This window comes from Morchella importuna (assembly GCF_003444635.1).
Source record: "Morchella importuna strain M04M26 chromosome Unknown Morimp01GS011, whole genome shotgun sequence".
NCBI classification, from domain to species: Eukaryota; Fungi; Ascomycota; class Pezizomycetes; order Pezizales; family Morchellaceae; genus Morchella; species Morchella importuna.
Window position 1 is genome coordinate 703,231 of NW_025763408.1, and position 20,984 is coordinate 724,214.

A 20,984-nucleotide genomic window follows, 5' to 3' on the forward strand; every position below is an offset into this window, starting at 1 on the left:
CGAGAAACAGTCAAGCAACAGCCAAGCTGCGAGATCTCCAGTTCTTTTGATTTCTATTGGCCGAAGCCCCCCTGTTCTTCAATCAGTAACGCCCCTCCAGCCGGTCAAGGACTGTTCGTGCTTAACTAATAGATTACTGATCAATGAATCTCTCCTACTGAGCTCCGGATATGGCGGTGTATTGGCAGATATTGCATGAGTGCGGACTAATTAAATGTTCACCACACCACTATCGACCGATCTGGCCATATACTTAGTCACCCTTTATCCAAACGTGCGTATACTACTACTGCCTGGCTAGGTTTCTAGATCTGCTAATAATCGATCTTCTCGACTTTTACTACGACTACCCGGCCCTTAACTCTTCGATATAGACATAATATCTTTTATACCCGGCACCAGCCCCTCTCCGCGTACAGCTTACACAACCAAGCCCACCAAGGTTGCCCTATGTACTGATATTCTTCGCGAGATTAGTGTATTTCGAAACTTTGTCGGAGGAACAGCCCACTCGGGAATATCGTGGCGCCTCGAACGCATATGACCTGTTGCTTTAATTTAGTAAAGCTCGAGTCTCCAAGAGGAATCCATTCGGGAACCGAGCACACATGTACGCACAACATCTGCAACGATGTGGATACAATTAAATGCTAGGCCAATACAAAACTCGGAAAATAGGTAAACAAGGTTATTAGGTAATTAGAAACCTTTAATCCTACACAGCGGGTGAACAGACATCTAGCTGTGACTTGGTTGGTCTCTTCGCGATTACACGTATCCCTCCGGCCATGGCACGCTCTAAATGCCCAAATTCGGATGCAAATACATACATATACTTATACATGTACATACTACACAGAAGAGATTACTACATGCGTATTTTCTTGAGAAGAATTTGAAAATCAACACAATACACTTCATGCCCGCCGCCCACGTGCATGTTGCACCACTCCAAAGCGCCTGTTGACACCTTTTTGTACCTGAAAAAGAAAGTTCCCAGTCTGGCCAAAGGTGTATCAAAATTTAAAACTGCACCTCTATTGGCAGAAACTCTTTTCGTGGTGGTCCTCAGAGCAGTGGAGTTCCAGAGGTGTCCGACTTTCCCAATCCAGCATTTCGAACTTGATCGTGAATCTCTGCACCCCTTGTGGGTGCTTCATTCCACCTACTTTAGGCCTTTAATGTGCAAGCTCTTTTCACAACAGTAATATTGGAACTTGTGATCGCGGTTATGAAGGTGTAATTAAGCCTTACCCCCGGCCCTCGCATAAGCATACAAACATCACTCCCGCCAAGTGTAAATAATATATATTGACAACATCATGACTAAGGACAAACTCCCAGATATCATCATCATATCCCATATCATTCAACCAGGGCATAAAAACCCAGTTCCTCACCATCCCTCACAAGAATCTCGCCTCAATCACCACCGCAACACCAACAACCCAAGCCACCCCACCCCCCACCCTCCCGGCCCCACCCACCAAGCCGGCAGTCCCACCATCGCTACTGCTACCACCACCACTACTACTCCCCTCCGACCCCGACCTATCACTACCCACCGAGCTAGAGCTCGAGCTCGACGATCCATCACTACTAGTATTATCGTCATATATATAACTCGAGCTACCACCCTCAACACTCGCAGTAGTCGAGGCACCAGACATATCTACGCCGTAGTTCGTTTCCTTGCAGTACGACGGCGTTTCGGAGCCCTCATCGCTACTAACGAGGTTGGAGGCGGAGGCGGCGCTGCATCGCCGCTGGCGGGTATTGAACTCTGCAACGGCGGAGTCGGTGGCGGGTGTGCGTCTGTAACAGTGGTGTATAGGTTAGTGGGTGTCACTTCCGCTAGGGCTCCCGGTGATGGTCTTTTCCCGCTTTATGCTTTTTCTCGATGGGTGGGAGTTGGTGGAGGAAGGGGGGTATGAGATATATTCACTTGGGCAGATCCCCGGACATGGCCGCTGGCCAGTGCGCATAGAAGGAATACCGTGGGAAGGACGGAAACGGCGGGGGTGCGCATTGAGGGCGAATATTGTGGGTCCTGATTTATTTGGATGTGCTCTAGCTGGGGTTGGGGTTGGGATACGTATACGGGGAGGCCGGAGGGGTTTTATAATTCGGGGATTGTAAGACATGGTTGGATTTAAGCATAACTACATGTATATATTGCGACTCCAAGGCGGTCCAGCCGCAGCGATATCTTGCCCAAGGTTGACCGGGAAAAGATATTTCGGAACCAAAATGTGCCTTGGAAGCTTGGAGGAACATACACATATACGGAGAGGGCCCAAGATGATTGAGAGACGGCCCATTCCAAGTGTACATGTATATAGGCCGTTCAACGAAAAACCGGATCATCTACCAACACAGTGCACGGTTCCGACGAACTTCCGGGACGCTCAGTCTCGAGTCAGCGTTTTCTGCAACCTGCCAGTCATCTGGATTAAGTCGTACTCTGCCACATTTATTCCGTACCACATGTACATACATAGATCCAAGCCGCGGCGCCGTTTCCGTTACTGCCATACTGATATTGCAATCTCTACGGCCGGCGAAGAACCCTTTTGCCGTTATCAATGCTGACTGTAGTCGAATTGCGCACCTCTTCTTCGTGTTGTGCTACGTTCCGCGCTGTCTTTTGTGGCGCGGTTTGTTGGGTTGATAGTTGTGGAGGCTGTGGTGGGTGATATTTCGGTGGGATGTGTGGGAGATCTTTATACGGCTTGCGGTAAGATTATTGTAGAAATGCGGGAGGGGTCCTATTGGCTTGCCCAGCCACAGAAACCATGTTTTTAGACACCTGTTTCTACCTCTCGCTGTACAGCCATGGGAGAATTGGTACTGCTGCTATTGACAGGGTTTGTGGCTATGTTTGGTGAAGCGAGTGGGGGATTCTAGGGTTTGAAGTTTGTGGGCTCTGCTGGCTGGGTGGAGTATGGCAACGTTTCTGTTACGAGCTGCGATTCCTGCTCAGAATGGTTGGCCCAACCACCTTGGCGGTATTTTAGTTAAAGGCTTAATTCCAGCTCTCTGATTCTTAAAGAGTATGGTATTTTACACAGCAGGCGTACATACATGCCTTCTCGATAGATATCCCTTTGAAATCAACTATCCCCGTATTCGACAAACCCCCCCTTCTGAAATGTTTCCGTCACTCTAAAGCCCACCATTGACAAACCCAATATTATGTAATTATGTATTATCATTGTTACAGACATCACGATAACACGCACATAACGTAGAGCAGCGGGGGGTCAACTCTAGGATCGATACCAGTCTTGCCTTGAGAACGCATTCCAGGCTATCTGTCAAGAAGAACCCTTGCGCTGGAACGACTGGCGCGGAGATGTCCCCAATGCTACGACCGTGGTGGTACAGGTGTGAGAGGGAGTGGCTAAATAACGAGACCGCGTGCCAAGACTGCTCTCGTCCGAGTGCTGGCTCATGCAGCCAAGGGATCTATGGTGGGCGTGAACAGAATGCCTCCCTCATAACAACCACAACACTCTACATACCTCGAACAGTCCTCAAACATCCGAAACACCGTGAGTATTCTCTAATACAGTTACGTCAACGCCAAAGACCCGCACATACCTACTCGTCTGGGCATTTTTCCATATGCGCTCCCCCCCATTGGCACAATTCCGGTACCACCACGAAAAAGCAGGTATCGCAACAGATTTCTGAGCGCTCGGAATTCTAAAGTTTGTACTAGCGCAGGGTGAGGCTCTCCAATAACGCACCCGATGGCGAGTGAGTGGTGTCAAGCAGACAGAGAAGGAATCTACTCTAGAGTCTAGACACCTCTTGGCAGCCTCCATTCTGTGGCTTAAATGCAACGTCCAGGAAGAGCAATGCTGTCCCTGCCAAGTAGGTGAGTGTTCAGCTCGTCGTTCGGTGTGTGTGGTTCTGGCTAGCAGGGATGTTGACGGGGTGTTGTGCTGTTGGCATGTGCAGAATTCCTCGAGGTGCAGAACGGGAGATAGACATTGGTTGCTCCACAACACCCACATACATACCACCGCCAATTAAGGTTGATATACGGTATGTCTTTAAATTTACTCACGACACGACGTGAGATAGGTGCACACGCCGGAGTTTAAACAAGGCTGCCCTCCGCTGTTTACGTTACTAATATATACATAGGTTTCCAGAGAAGCACCCCCGGTCTGGCAGGCTTCTCTACCAGGGAGAGTTACGACTGATATGACCACTGGGACGGGCATAAGTGATACGCTATCGACAGACATCGAAGTTTGACACATATTGGGGAACTGTTGATCTGAGTTTCTGTCATCTGGGTATGTTGGCTGTCTGTTCCCCCTGCCCGATCACTGACTTGTCTGATGATCTTTGCGACTAGCAGGTCCTAATTCATCTCCATTAGGAACGCCGATATCGAGAACAATGTATTCACAGTGGACTAGTCATTCGAGTATCGAAATCTCTATTTATGGTATATATAATAAAAGAAAGGAAGCCCTCCAAGTAAAGACAAACGCCGTCGCCAAACCCGTCCATGAACCCCAACCGATAATGCAATACAGCCGTGATAGAGACATATCCAACGCGCACATCACACTACATGATATCTAAGCACACATCATCCCACATATCCCATATCTAAACCACAACCATCACCGCCACCGCCATCACCGCCGCAAACACCACTCCCGCCGCCCTTCCAGCAGCGCCGTTCTCATCGTTGCCCGACCCCGACCCGGAACCCAAAGACCCGCTGCCGCTCCTACTTACCTCCGGACCCGTGCCCGCCGTCGTGTTGCTCACAGTGTGGTTCTCAAACTTGGGCAACCACGTAGCCAGAGCCTTATTCCACAACTCAAACGCCGGACGACCGCTCGCATTCCAGCCACGACCGAGATCGGGGCAATGTGCACCACCCTCGACGACCATTCCAAAGACCGTGTCGGTCATAACCTGTCCGGCTGCGGGGACGACCTCAGTCCTCGGGCGGCCCTTGGCCTCGGCGACCGGACTATTGACGGAGGCGCCGATCCAGGGGTCGAACTCACCGTCGACAAATAGGGTGTTGCTGCTGGCCATGTTCCAGCCGCCGTATTTGCGGACGAGGTCGCGGCCGGGCGGGGCGGTGATGTTGAAGCTGTTGAGGCACCAGTACTCGCGCATGTACTCGTAGCTGTTGTACTTGCGCGGGTAGATGGAGTCGCCCGTCGGTGGCACGGTCAGCAGGAGGCCAACGTCGGTGCACACCTGGTACGCCCAGCTGGTGATCAACTTTTGCACAGCCTGCCGGCATGTATCGGGGTCTGCGGCACAGGGCGGATACTCGTCCCCCTCGTCGGTCTGCTGGCGTGCGCTCAGTCTCCCGCTCTCTGCTCCTCCGCGCTTGTGCAGAATCTGGAGGTAGTCAAGACTGCGCGGGCCCAGGAGATTGTCGATGTCACGCTTCGACTTGTTGCCGCCGCTCAGGCGCAGCATGCGGTCGGCGGTCTGTCCGGCGGCCCTTGCGAAGGTTGTGACCGCGTTCTCGGCGGTGAGGGTGCCAAAGACGCCCCCAGTCGAGTTGTTGCTGGCCTCGCCCATGAGCCCGCAAAAGTACTGGAAATCGTTGCGGGTGTAGGGCGACTTCTGGAAGCCCACGCTCTGGTACTCGGCGAGCATCGCGCGGGTCACATACGTGACCTTCTCCCCCAGCAGGAATGGCTCATTCTCCGTCCCCGCGGCCTCCAGAACGTCGAGGTTCAGCGCCTTCGCCACGGCCTCGCTCGTGCCGTTGAACACCTTCAGCCAGTCCATGATCTTTGACTCGTCGTCGGTGTCATCGATCCACTTGGCCATGGCCACCAGGTCGTCCGCACACGGCTTGAAGCCGTTCTCGCGCATCGCCTTCAGCTGCAGCTCAAAGTACCACGGATTCTGCGACGCCGACTCGACAACCGCACTGCTGGCCAGCGACGCATACCAGATCTCAGGGTTACGCTTTCGCGCCCAGGCCGCGCGGGCGCCGGGGTAGCTGCCGCCGACAAAGATCCAGGGCACCTGGCCGGGCGAGGTGACTGCGTTCTTCCACTTGAAGGTGCGCGCAAAGACGGCAGCGTCCTCGAGCGCCTGCTCGACGGTGAGGAAGCTGAGGTAGCCGGCAATGTCGTCGGGGCTGATGGTGGCGGGGAGTGTCGAGGGATACGACTTGCCGTAGAAGCGGTGCTCCCAGACGATCATGGGGGCGTTGTTGACGCGGGCGTGGGCGGGCTGGTGCGAGAGGCCGATGCTGGCGACGGTTCCGGAGGCATCGGTTTCGCCGACGTCGAAGACTAGATCCGAGGTCAGTCAGTATGAAATGTTCTATATATATATATCGGGGGAGGGAGGAGGGGAAAGAAATACACATGATCGGCCCGCCAGGCCTCCAGAATCGGTCATCGACCCAGTACCGGTTCTCGAACGTGTCGGTCGTCGAGCCGTTGTGGTCCAGGGGAAGGGTGATGTTGAGCGCGGTGATGTTTGAAAAGTTCTCGAGGGGCGCGGTGTAGACGTCCGACTACGCAGTGATGGGACTACCAAAGTCCCATTTCGGCACAGCTGATGCTCCTGCGAGCGCCGCCGTGAAGAGGAGAGGAAGGAGTTGCATTGTACAGTGCTGTGCTTTGCTGTGTGTATACTGCTGTGGATGGATGGTGAGAGGTGGCCGTTCAAAGGGCGGGCACAGAGCATGTATTTATCGCGTCTAAAGATTCGATACATATCTCGAGATGTCATGAGTGGGCTTAATCGGATCAATGTCAAAATAGCCTCCAGCCCTACGGCTCAGCCAGCAGCCAGCAACGGGCAGCATGGCTTCCCTCCAGCAGCAGCAGCAGCAGCAGCTAGTATGCATACCCAAGCTTACTGTGCCGGGAGTGGAATGTTCTTGTCTGGGGCTCAGAGGTATCCTGGCAAGAGCATATATCTGCTAAATGTAAGGAGCTAGATCCAATGTCCAGACTGGCTGGGGCCGTTACTGGGTGTCTCAGTCCTGGAGCTGGGATTGGGGGCATCTTGCATATGTCCTAGATCCACGGGAGTGCAAGATCGGGAGAGGAGAGGGATTGGGCCGGGGGAGTGGCACTGCCCCGGGTAGGGTTATTTCCAGCCTCACGATGGAGAAGGTGCTTCTGTGGGATGCTGTTGGAATGTATTTTAGGCTTCACTATCCTCCATAGAATTAGTGGACACAGCGATCGATCATGTAGAGAGTGCAGTGACTAATCGGCAATTACGAGTACTAGTACATACCACGCGATTCACTCCAGATTGCTGTAGAGTATTTCTCGTTGAATTAATCAATTATCTCAAACCCTCAATGTCGCGTTCAGTTGTTGCGAAGGAGAAAGCCAAACCCATATCGAACCACGCCAAAATCCCACTCTTGGATCATTGCCTCCCCGCCAAGCCCTCCGCTGGCAGGGTTAAGACTTAAGAATAGAGTGTGGCTGGTGAGTGAGTGGCGGTGCGCTCAATCTTGTCACCGAGACTGTATGTACTTACTGTACTCTAGAGAGAGGCGGAATACAGACCTCTACCTGTATATTTCAAAACTGTCCTCTCCGCGATGCCGCAAATAGTACTAGACTACCTTCCCGCCCCCCACGCGCAAATGCCAGCATTCCTTCCATTTCATGGGATGTACATACATACATGTACAATAGCATTCATCACTTCGCGCCCAGTTGGTACATACAAGTAGTGCTTACTATCCAAGCGGAGCTAGGTAGCACTAGCCGAGCGAGGTGTTTAAATTCCAATTGGCTCAGGCCGGATCCAGGAATGCTGCCGAATGGAGGTCTTCAGCTGCAGTTTGTCGCGGAGTAGGAGTATAGTAGTTGGAGGTTTGGCTTGTAATTGGCTTTAACTACATGACAGGTTTTATCATGGCTCGCAGGAGTGGGGCATGGGGGTGGTTTTGGTAGGTAGCTAGGGTGGTACTGTTTATTCGGCCTTGCCGAGTATATGTAGGCCCGGCAGTGCACGCGAAGAGTACTTGACCGGAGTATGGTATGATCGTGGTATTGTGATTCCAGCGCGGGGGGTAATTCATGATAGATCAATCGATGGACCGTGGCATGTATGTGAAATTTAATTGGGGGAATTGGGAAGTGTCCAGCTCGGAGTTAACGATACAAGTATATTGTGGATGTAGCCCTAACCTATCCCCGATACATTGCCTGATGCGTTCACAATTACGCATACAATTGTTAACGCGTGGAAGTTGATACATTTAATATTTGCGGATTTATTCCTGTGCGCTAGAAGTCACCTCAAGCTCGCCTTTCCGAGTGATCGGAAGAGTGACGTTGGGCGCCTCCCTATTCAACTGTATGCCTGAAACCGGCCCGAAGAGTAGATACCCGTGTGTCCCCCCGTCAACTCTAACAAAAAAAAGAAGGCAATCATATCCCGACTCTTATTAATCAATTATTGGGATCCGACAACGAAATCGTCATTGACCAGACGAGAAGTAACGTGCATGATTATTCAAGGTACTTAGGGTTACATCTAGGAGCTCGATGTTGGCATGGTCGTTTTCTAGGCCCATCTAGGTTTGAATCCTCCTCTTAGGGTGATCCGTATAGTATGCGACGGGACCTGCCCCTCTACTCTACATGTATGATTATTGTGACAAAGGTTCTCCTGATTTTGTACAAGGGTGGGTCATGAAACGACTATAACTCCACGACCTCAAAAGATATAGAGAAGATATTAACGATTGCTGACTTTAAGGATTAGTCTTTTGTGTAATTCCTGCTAGTTACTATGCGAAATGCGAGAAGTTGTCACCCCCAAATACTATGAGGATATATTAGATCAAACCCCGCATGAACGCACCTCGAGTGCAGGTACTCTAGAAATGTCATCCACCAAGCTAGATAACGGCTACTGAATTAATGAAGCTTATCCGAGCAACCAGGGATAAAATTGTACTCTACTACGAGTGGAAATGCACCAATTAGCACATTTCCCACACAAAAGTTTGGGAAAAGGCATATGGAAATGTGCTTACAGGGGTACGTCTGTTGGAAATGTATACCTTTGTCCTTTTACATCCCATTTACTGTGCCTTTTCCCGCTGCCGATTCCATTGACATGCCTTTTCCTGTGCATTTTCCCATTGTCGATCCCTGGCTCCCATTTATGCCCTATTTGTGTCCATTTACTGTCCATTTACTGTCCATTTACTGTGCCTTTCCCCTCCAAAATTCCTTTTCCCTCCAAAATTCCTTTTCCCTTTACTATCCCTTTATCCTCCCTTTTCGGTCCCTTTAATATTTTTTGAAAAATTACCACATATATTCCTGGGCCTATAGATGTTCCAAAACGGTCATCTACATCAATTCAGCTAGTATAGTTGATATAGTCCTAGCTATCTCAGCCTAAGGTAGGAGGTTCAACCCTTATCTAGGTAATGATATAGATAGACATCCATATATTTTTCGGTTTTTTTTTGACAAAATTCGATTGAGGAAATGGAATAATTAATGGATGTAGATTGAATGTAAATTAGATGTAAAAGCATGCCATTGCACTTAAAACCAATTTCCATCCCTTTTCCCCCGGTGCATAGTGGCACTGGATTACATGTAATTGAATTATTTCTACCACACTGGCTTTAATTATTTCTGCCACACGATTAATCAATTATTAATTCTACCGCACTGGCTTTAAATTTAATATTTCCACCACACGATTTAATCATTTCCACCATACAAAATTTGATGCATTTCCCGATGCATTTCCCTACCAAAAATTTGATGCATTTCCTGATGCATTTCCGCTCGTAGTAGAGGTAGTACTAAAGATCCTAACCGTAACTAGATATCATGGGGAAATAGTGTGGCGCAGGGAAGTCTTGAGCTATAAATAGACAATATCGTCTCCGGCTTTATTATTCAAGAATGGGGTTTACTTAGCTTTACGACCCTTGACTTCGATGCTCTTTCGGCTTTTCTGCACGTATTGCCAGCGCCTAAATACACAACGTTAGTACATCTACTCTAGATCTAGGTTGCTTGTTTATCATGGCTGTTAGATCTAGAAGAGGGCATTGCAACGCTATACCACACGCCACAACCGTACCGCTCGAGTGCGGCTTTTCTTTACCAAACGGGGGACGGGAGAAGAAGATTTTGAATACTAAATATGGAATCTATGGGACTAGGGTTGGTCTATTGTGGACCCCCGCCCGCAGGCCTGGAGCATGATTTATCACTCGGAAACCCGAAATCCGGATTACAAGATCTAAGCGTTACAAGAGTGGGCACCATCAAGCTACCCATGGTCCTCTCGGCCTATTAACATAGTTCAGTATGTTTTGGAGAGCTGAGAAATTATACTTAGGAATTGGGTATGTGACGTGATTGAACTCTTCAAAGGCTCTTCTCAGTCTGCATTCATAATCGCCGGAAGCCATGATCTATGACATGAAGTGTTCAATTAAAGAGAGAAACAACTATTTTTTGATAATAAAAGTCTATTTCGGGGCATCCTCAAGTGTTACAAGGCTTTGATCTTAAATCCCACGGCAGTATAAATATCCTATTCAACCCTAACCCTAGGAGAACATTAGGGCTAGATTCAGACGAATCTAATGTTCACTTTAGTGCTTTGATTTCTACTAGAGACTCGTGATCTAACGAGTGGTGTTTCTAAAACATCAATACATTGTATTACTACTGATTTATGTCACCGAGCTAGAAAGTAAGTGCATGGAATTGGTCTAGCGCCGTAACCATGTGACCGAGTGATGCTTCATGATTATGCCAAGACCTCACACGTCTTGGCGCAGGCGGCCATGAGTACAGTGTGATGAAAAGCCCACCAATTGATTATAAATACAATAGGAAACTCGCGCGGAATAGAGATACTAATATAGAGATAGGCCCCACAGCTTGCTTTACTTCTCCAATTCTCGGAAAAAAATCATCTTACTCATGAATCACATACACAACACATCCTCATCCCCCATGAACCTCGACGCGACCCCGAAGCCGGAAAACCTAGGGTAAGTGTTGGCCAGTAATCACCATGCCAATTTCACATCTAATTGCATCTTCTGTCGCTTTCAATGGTCTAATAAATACTCGAGTCCAATAAGCACGACTACATGAATCACTAAGGAGAGAAATCAGGGTTAGGGTTACTATTAATTGTTCGAAATCCTAAAGTTGATCAAGCGAGCGGCACTTAGCTTGGTTTAAATCGTCAGATTGGAGCCCAATTAGAATACATCCGTTGTTGCTAGTCGTATGTGCTGTTCTGAAGGATATATAGGATCGATGTCTAGCTCTGTCGACCAATAAGCTTCATGGATTGTCACTCGGATTATGCAGACCGCGTATACATTTGAGCCTTGGTTATATTCCATGATAGAGTTTATACCTCCGTATTTCTTGAGGCCCCTCATGATCGATACTAGTGGAGACTACATGGCGGTCTAGTTGCGGAGATGAGTACGAGAGCAACTACTGATTTTAGGTGTGATAGCAACCGAGGTCATTCGAGCGATCTTTGTTCGCTTTGCGGCGATTACTATAAATCAAAGTTTTTTTTCTAGTGATGGCTACGAGATAATACGAGACTATATTGACTTTGTCTCGTATCCTGTTGGTGAGTAATTGTAGGTCTCGAGAGTATCACGAGATGATTGTGATCTCGTATTTAATGAGAATTCTTAAACTTAGACAGAACATATATAATCACGTGACCCATAAATTTCAAGATTTTAGACTATAGATTGCCTAATATTGGGTCTGTAGGGACGAAATGAGTAGTCACAAAGTCTTGCATTATAACTCTAGCCCAACGTGCAACCTCAGTCTCGTCTAGAGATGTTTGTGCTTCTATGATAGCCGTATTGCCAGGTCTTGTAGGCAAGTATCGAGACAAGAGCCCGAGACGTCTCGTCTCGTGGCCATCACTACTCCATTCTTTGAACCATCATAGAGAATAAAATTGCAAACAATATTTATAATTGCTACATTCTCATACATAGCCCTGGATCTATAAAGATGTCGCCGGCGGTCGCGCTCGCATATCCATGAAGCCTATGTTCATTCTACCACCTGTATCCCACTGTGTTGATGCCAGGAAGTTGTGCTCTCATCAGCGAATAGTTCTTTCCATCATCTGTACCCCACTCCGAAATCTGACCTGGAGCCACCTGGGTGTAGATCCTGACCTGCGGCAGGTTTGCAGAGATCATCACCGCCGCTACACTGGACTGTGGGATGACCGTAGTCAGCTGCTTCGTCTCTCCCCAGTCATTAGTGCCGGTAATAGAATCCGTCACGCATAGCTTGTTGTCCCGGTCTACTGTATAGACCTTTCGGTTATCATCTCCGTAGGCGACACATGCAATAGATGCACCCGGGTTATATAGAAGCTGTGATTCGAAACTGCCTAATATTTATCCATCAGCATAGCTTGTGTGTGCGCGCCTATGCACATGGGGTAGTTGCTAAATACATGCCTTTCTTTTCATGATTGCCAGCTTCGGTTGGCAGCTGCTCTCTCAGCTGTGAATTATGCAGCTGGAAGATCGCTCCAGCGGGGGTCCGCTGTACTTTCTGATAAAGACATGAAAGCGCGATGCTAGTTCCAGTGATGGGCTGCATACAATAGCTATGCAGTAAATCTTTCTGTATCCACGGGGGGGTCCAATGGGCTTGGCGAACAAAGTTCTCGCGGTCTTGGTAGTAAACTCGTAGTGTGCTAAAGCTCTCGCCCGCTGCAGCTAGCTGGGTGTAATGGGCGACAGGGAACAGGCCGGTCAGCCCGCCGTTGTACCAGCCACGTTTGTCTTTATCATGGCAACGCTGAATGAAACCAAGGGTTAGAATCAGTGCTAGGGAAATGGTAGAGTGTAGATACCTCTACAAGTTTACCCCCCCTGATGTAGTACACACGATCCTGGAGGGGGAGACGGAACGATTAGCTGCCTGTGACTATGTCCCTGAGCGAGGATCGATATCTGGGATATATATGTATAAATACATTCTTCCCACTGTCGTAGGCTATAGCGGCGAGACCAGTATTGAGGTCCGCACGCCCGACGACGCCATGAGTGCCTGGATGCCATCCCTGGCGGTCGTCGTAGGAGATCTGGCCGATGTTGCCATGATCGTCCTGGTAACAGACGCGAATGTTTGTGCCCTCATCGTTGGAGAAGCTGTAGGCAGCCAACGGGGAGCGGGAAAGCATTGCCTGCATCTTTGAAGTGGCTGTTTGGGGGTTGAATTTGTAGAGCTCTGTCTTTACTTAGCTAGTAAGTAATACGCTCGCGGGCTTGAGACTGGGGTGCTTGTTTTCATTAATTGTGTTTGTTAAGTGCGGGGTAGAAATGATGATCGGCGCATGGTCACTTACCTCTCGGGGTGCATATGCGAGGGCGATTACCGCCGGATCAGCTTAGACGGTGCATCACGCTAATCTTTATTTAATTCTCGAACTCAGATAAACGCAGTTCCGCGAAACGAACTCGGTCTCTGAAGGGATCAGGCCGATATAGCTGTCTCTTGGACAAAAATATCATCTGTGGCGATAGTATGTATGTCTTTTCAGACAGGGAATTGCGGCCTTTGCATATCGGAAAAAATAATTCGTTTTTCGTTAGGCTATGAAATCAGAGCCCTAACCCTGCGTCAATCTTAAAGCCATATACACTCGCTCTCATCCATAAGATCAACCTGAAAATACAGATGCCGATAACAAGGATAATATGTATAGGGTCACTACAGTTCTCCATATAAACTACCCCTGTCTTTGTCACTTGCATTTTCAGATTCTTATTGAGGAGAGCGAGTACATATACATCTTTAGATCTCCAAGCTGTCACACTCAATACACTCTGGGTCCCGGTTTTGATGGAGAAATTATCGGTCACATCGAAATCCCCACAAGCTACTAGGCTATAACAATATTGTTATAGCTACAGAGCAGCCGGACAATAAATAGATTTTAAAAACGCCAATGACTTGAACCAAGAGTAAACAATCCCCAGCTACACAACGACCGAAGGTCTTGGCGCGTGTGCATGAGGGTCCGGAGTTTAAGTAAATCTTGGTGTTCTTACTTGTAGGCAATCATTATATAGCTTGGAAGCCAATATTGGAGAGCTTCATCTTTAATTAGACTCCATCCATGAATAACATCCGATGGTGGCTTCTGAAGCCGAGTTTTTATAAAAAGCACCATTTTCACTTATTTCTCCAATCATACACCTAGGACACTTTCTCCTGCATACACAGAACCATTCCCGAGCGGCTCGGCGGATGGAAGAGTGACTTAGAATGGCTTATTCTCCGCATATACATGATCGCCTCTCGACCTTGATCTTTAGGTGGCAGGATCGAGCGGTCCGCAACGTAATAAATACAACTAAGTTTACCCTTTGAATTACCCACTAGACTACGTAGATTCAGAGTGGCTATGTTATATATGAGCGCTCTCTCTACTTATGTAGGGGTTTTGCTTACAGACAGGTATATCTTCTATGGTAGTGGTCAGTATGTACACCTACGGAATCGTCGAATCCCCACGGCCTTAATCCCAAATTCGTCAAAACCCGGGAACATCTATATGCCTACTACAGGTTCGTACCTACCCTAGATATAACTCTATTTTAGATTGATTTTGATCATCCATACTGATTCAGGGTCCGTTTGATTTGCTTTGAACTGCTTAGAGTGGTATTAATCATAACTCAAAAAATAATGGAAATTCACCTTTGCCCCTAGTGTGAGCTGTCTCTCGAATTTCGGTCCGATAATTCACAAATAATTCTGTCCCTCGCTTAGAGAAGATGGTGCTGTCGAAAACCTTCGCCAAGCTGGTCTATCTATGTCGACAGGACCGAATGATATATATTGCTGGTTCGTGGACACATGTAACGTGTTTCACCGGGAAAGCAACCGAACCTCACAGGAGGGCATTATGAGCACCAAAGCAATAATTATGAAGCCATACATATATCGTAGAGTTTTTTTGGTGTTTTTGACAATTTTTTATGATCATATCAAGTATATACTCGCAATCTATTAGTAATGATCGTCAGAAATATTCGAAAGATATCTCAAAATGACTTTAGTGTATTTAATTCTGTAACTCTGGGTGATTTTGAATTTTCACAGCAATTCGCGATCCTGTTCATGGGAGCTGGACAGGCGAAGAGCGGTGATGGGTGGTCGAGTGATGCTATCAGGTGCTGTTTACGTTATCGGGTACACGGGGCTATCGGGTGCTGCACTTCATGTTGGTCTACTTGCACCCGCCTGGGAGGTTAGAGCCGGAGCTAGTCGGCCTCCCTCATAAATGGCGGGTTGAAGACTCACTTCCTATCGAGATCTAGAAGACTTTTGCGACATTTACTTGTGTGTAAGCGCATTTCAAAGCTTTTAGAGTGTTTTTGAACCTGCAACTACGAAGTGTATGGGGTTGTATCTTAGCACAAATGCCAAGATGGACGAGTGAGCGTTCATGATCTTTCTACGGGTTAGGGTTACTCGGTTGTGTCGACCAACCAAGGGTGAAAAGAACAGAAGATGTCTCCCGCACCGTAAAAAATCTGGAATGCTCACCAGCAACTCTCGCTCACTGCACCACAAATCTCACTGCCATCGAACACCGCCACAAGATATGCCCCCGAAGCTTTGCCGTTGTTTTCTTGCACCGCTTCTTCGGCTCCGCCTACATTGCGGCCTAGAGCTCTCAGTGATATTGTAGCTCTTCGTAAATATATCGCCTCATTCATCAAGAACCGCTACAGCAGTACTAATCAGCCAGCAGCCTCCCGGTCGTGTGGACCTGTCCCGGCGAGATTTAAAGAAACAACCAGAGAGATAAAAGCACTCCCATGATACCCCGGACGGTACATACAAGGAAATAGTACACAAACACGCTAAAGGAACTAAGATTGGCGATGCCCGGATTCGGTTCGGGAGTATCTGATGGCAGCTGAGTCTATATGGACGCCGGAAGAGATTTCAAGATCTGGATCTACTTACCTGCTAACCCGATTATTCGCTGGATTCATGTCAAAATAGATCGCTGATTATTTCGGTATCTGGAGGTGTCAACGGTGAAGTGTCTCTGGGGGTTGATAGTAGAGAAAGAGACCAGAGTTGAGCGACAGATCAGTCCACGCAGAACCCACTGGAAATCTTATTTTTGTCACTCTTTCTTCTCTCCCAGCCGTGTATACGAAAGAAGGAACTGCTTATTTGTCCGGTGCAAAGTGTGGGCAATTAGCTCATATATTGCAGGGACACGCGCCGTCTCTCCAGCAAAAGAGGACACGTTCCATTCTTCCCGCCTATCTCTGCCATCCGCATCGAAGAACGTTTTTGAAACCTCCCTCTATCCTTCTCTAATTGACTACATTTACAGGTTCTTCACCTCCTATAGCTAGTATTACTTTTTTATCGCTTCGCCCCTTCTCAGTTTCCCAACGCACGAACACCCTCTCTTCTGCAGATCCAGGCCAAAGGTTTGCCTTTACCGTGCTATATACAGAAACCTACACGCATCCTGCTTGCATCATGCGCAGATACGCTAGACACGCCCAAAGTAATATACCTCGAGGAAATGGACAATCAATTGCGAAAGAGGTTTAGATGCCTTTCCCCCCCTTATCTCCGCAATCTCTCGAACACGCTTATCTCATCTACATCTAAAAACACACCACCAAGCCGTCCCATTCACACCGACCGCCAATATATAAAACATAAGCTCACCTAACCACCACCGCCAAGCCCGCGGCGGCCAAACCCATGCACTCTTTATAAACCTGCCCATCTTCCCACACTTTCCCCAAATCACAAAGATTTCTCTATCCTCTCTTTTGGCTGACCTGCCTCCGGTCCTCCCAGTGATAGGGGGTACTCCATTAGCATCCTTAGCACTCAAGCCCCTAGTTAGAGCTTCAAAAGGCCGGGGTCAATTCCTTCTCTCTCCCCGAGAAATGGAGGGGTTAAATGCAGAACGCTCCCACGGGCGTGTGCCCGCCCTCTCTTCCTTGGATAGAAGAGAAAGAAGTGGCGCTCTCCCGGTTCCCCCTCTCCCTCAATAGGAGCAGAGGAGGGCCTCGGATCGGTTCCCGGTGTGCCCTCGCCCTCTTCCCCTGATGGGAAGAGCTCTTAGTTCTCCCTGAGGCCCTCTCTTCAAAGAGGAAGCCCACCGTTTATAGCCCTCCCTGATCAATCTTCCCCCCTCGATGGGAAGAGAGAGAAGTAGTTCGTTTATCCCATAGTCCGTTACAGCTGCCTATTGATTCGGGCGGCGTATTTCAGCTGTGGCTTGTGTCTGGATCACACACATATTCGGCTGCCACCCTTCCTCTTTTAGTAACTATAATATTCTGTCAAATAGACAGCATCTAAGCACCGGATTATGGGATACCCGGCCCCCCCCCCTCCCCAAGGGGGAGAGAGCAGGGACTCTTTTTAATATTTTTTTCCGCTTCTGGCCCTCCCTCCTTCGATCTCGAGAGAAGGAGGATCTATTTCGCCTTAGGTCTTCCCACCCGCCTGCTGTCCCCTGCCCTCTCCTCTTCTACCGAAGAGGATGGGAATTTCCACGTTAAGTCTCTGTCGGCTTCGCGCCGCGCTGTCCTACACTCTATCTCTATTAGGTGCAGGGTGTTACCGGGGGCCTGACAGCGGTAAACGGATCGGTTAGCGTCGTGGTGCTCTATCTACGCATAGCTAAGATACTTATCACCAATACCGCAAGTGTAAACTTTGTGTTTTATATGTACATCCCTTAAGGCTAGTACGCTGTGATAGGAATACTGCTAATCATAACAGAAAAAGCATTCACCAGTGAGTTTTAGATAGTCCTGACGGGACCTGGTGCCATTTTTGCGCCTTCAAATACTCTGCTTTCCGGTGTAGCTGGAGTACGTTTCGTCAGGTCTCTCGTACTTTGCTGTCTAACGCGTTTGTTCGGATTATGAATTTGTCAGAGGAGTCGCAACTTGGTCTATCCTCTCTCCTCTAGGTCTTTCTACTCGATAGCAGGCTTTTCGACGTCTACCAGAAATTGCAGCCAGACCCCTGTCACTAGACTAGTGCCAAGACAACCGAGTGAGCAATTGTGATGGCAACGCCACCCTCACTCTCCCGAAAAGCACTTCTCAAACCGTCCTTGCAATACAGGGGCAGACACGGGGCTTTTTTACGGAGTAATGTCTATCTACCTATAAACCGGGCCACCCGGGGGTCTTTTCAAAATAGTTCGATCTCCTCGAGTAGGTACGTCGAGCCTATCGCCTCCCTATATACCGGTACTCTGTCATACTGGCAGGCTCAATTCAATGGGAGTATGATAGGTACGGGCTTAGGGTTGTTAAAAAAATTATTCTTTTAGGTATATGTGGTGCGGCACTATCGAGTGTTAATTTAGCTGCTTGCACATGGCACATAAATGTGCATTCTTTGGCGGAGTTGGCGCTATGAATTTCAAACCGACCCTCGATTTGTCAAGAAAAAACAACCAAACCAGAACAGATGAAGCCCGCCAATGCTCGGGATACGATTATCCAAATTATCCTCGATGAAAGTACCACCACGGCCACTACGACCAGAAATACCCAACGGTATCGATGCTACAGCAACCACATCGCCTTCATCCACGATACCACCGCCAACCGATAGCCAGAGGTGATAGCATGTATTGTTAGGACGCCAATCAAGCCCTCTTTTGATGTCAGCCGCAGTCTTGACTGGCAAGAGGTATCGCGGCATACATAACCTATCTTAGATTCAATAAACCTCAGTAGAATAATTCGACTGATTGCAAATTGAAATCCTACTTGACGCTGTCAAATCCGAGCCAATGTCCTCCTCTTCTTCATGCATCTTCCGGTGGTAAAGAGGGTGATCTCCGAATCCTCATCAATGGACACAGAGATGGCCAAGTACATGCCTCTGTACAAAGAGCCCGTAAACAGCTCGAGGCAGAGAGTGATGGATTTTCCTGTTGTCCGGCGTGTGAGAGGCGAGGAACCGAGACAAAAAATAAAAGAATCGAGAGGTGGCTAAGCTCATCCCGAAAATATAGAAAGTGCTTCTGAGACGGAGATCGCGGTGTATTGGTTGTCTCTTGGGTGATGGAAGATTTTTTGTTTGCAGTACATTAGAGTCAGAAATACGTTAGAAATTGGATTGGAAGATTGTTCTACCACCACTGTTAACGTTGAGCGGCTGAGTCAGTGAGTATAATCAAGGAACATGAGCACGCAAGGTATGTAGGTTTTGTACGAGCTCAGTGATACCGCGACATGCACAGTTGACTTTGTATGACACGGCGGTGAATACGCAGGCAACCGAACATCGTTCTCTTGGGTACAGTTGAATCTTTTGATTAAATCGATCTTCGCGATAGATGTTTATTCATGCCGACTATTCATAAAAGCATTTTAGGTGTCATCTCGACGAGAGATCACTAAGTACATGTAGATCTCGTTCTCGAAGCGCCGATCTGGCTCGTGGGCCTGTGAGTGGCCACAGTACCAGCATGGTTCATGAAGAGACACCATTCCCATGGAGCTCTAACACCTCTATTGGCGTGGAGACAACCAGAGTTGTACAATCTGACACCTATGACCCTTCCAAGATTTCAATGCATCCGTCAACCAGACAGCCTTCCTGTCCCACCCCCTCGCGCCTCACGCCTCCATCTCAGCTTCGAATGGAGTTTCTCAACCCAACCAGGTCCCTTGTTCTAATTACATATAATTTTTTCTTTCCAAACATGCATCACGGCTAGTGGATTCTATATTCTGCACCTTGGTTGCACATATACACATACTTGCCGTGACAGGCGACGTGTGGGACGAACCCACCCGTATTCTTCATCTACAAATACTACTAAAGACAATCTATGCGGCCAAATAGTCATGAAGATGTAACAGCACCATAGCCAGAGAGGAGTGAGTTATACCCACACAGTAAGTTCCCGAGACATTTGCTGGTAGACGGCCGCGCACGGGAAGATCGTATCCTCTACCACTATACTAGATCTAGATGCTGATGAGCCCACTAGAAATAATTGCGGACTGTGCCAGATTCTCAGAGGACTTTGACCTCGTGTCAATTGTCGGAGAATCTACACCTTCCAAATATAAAGCAATTGACCTAAAGGACAATTCCTTTGATGAACAACCACGATAAGCTCGGCCATGCATGCGGGGCGGATGAACGTTTAGCCAGACTATGCTACCAGACCTTGATGTCGTTATACCAAGTCGAGTGATACTTCTATTACACGAACTCTGCCTTTCTTCACAGTCAACCTCTCTAGCATTGAATCTCCGTATCACCACAACCCGGTTTTCACTCCCCGACGCAAACCTCGCCGCCGAGAAACCTTACTTTTTAAAGCTTAAAAGGCTATAATAGACTCTCTATGAAAAATTTACGCTCTCTGTCATACATCTCACCCCATTGGCTGTCACGGTAACCATACTTCCTGAGTGCTCGGCGGGGATAGCTACCCATTACTCTAATATCTCCCTCAGCCCAACACCCAGTTACATATACATACATATAGTGTCCCCGTACTACCCATAGTCGGGAAAATCCCCATCCGCTACTCCTCACCACGTTTCCTAAGCATTGGTTTTCTACACGACACATGTCCTGTCATCATCGCACATCTATTTGTTCGCACACGTGCATGATCCCCGGCGCTCGACATACATACATACACTCCTGCGTTGCCTGCACCCGTGCTTACCTATATGTGTACCTGTACCACGGCGTGACTGGAATAGCAGTACCCGCTATCTATAGCAGACTCCCTCTATACGTACCTGCCGTATAAATCCGACAGTCATAACTCGGTTCTTGCTCAATATCTCTCACGCATTCATCCCGCCTCCAACACCCGTAACTAGCAGCCAGAATACCTGAATGTGCATCTACACCAAGACCTACTACGAAGTGTGCGGTACGTATCTGCTT

General features: G+C 48.3%; 3 protein-coding genes across 3 annotated transcripts; all 3 read right to left on the reverse strand.

The window, feature by feature from the left end:
* Positions 1-1,406: 1,406 nt before the first annotated feature.
* On the reverse strand, positions 1,407-1,965 carry LAJ45_04596 (uncharacterized protein; the record flags this gene model as incomplete). Its single annotated transcript, XM_046114176.1, has 2 exons — positions 1,407-1,815; positions 1,946-1,965. 2 exons carry the CDS (start codon positions 1,963-1,965, stop codon positions 1,407-1,409), a joined length of 429 nt encoding a protein of 142 aa, XP_045972698.1.
* Positions 1,966-4,632: 2,667 nt separating this feature from the next.
* LAJ45_04597 (uncharacterized protein) lies at positions 4,633-6,619 on the reverse strand (the record flags this gene model as incomplete). The annotated part of the gene is made up of 2 exons (XM_046114177.1): positions 4,633-6,302; positions 6,550-6,619. The coding sequence occupies 2 exons, from the start codon at positions 6,617-6,619 to the stop codon at positions 4,633-4,635; spliced, it is 1,740 nt and encodes a 579-aa protein (XP_045972699.1).
* A 5,460-nt stretch (positions 6,620-12,079) lies between these two features.
* On the reverse strand, positions 12,080-13,233 carry LAJ45_04598 (uncharacterized protein; the record flags this gene model as incomplete). Its single annotated transcript, XM_046114178.1, has 5 exons — positions 12,080-12,096; positions 12,175-12,419; positions 12,490-12,839; positions 12,895-12,933; positions 13,018-13,233. 5 exons carry the CDS (start codon positions 13,231-13,233, stop codon positions 12,080-12,082), a joined length of 867 nt encoding a protein of 288 aa, XP_045972700.1.
* Between the last annotated feature and the right edge of the window lie 7,751 nt (positions 13,234-20,984).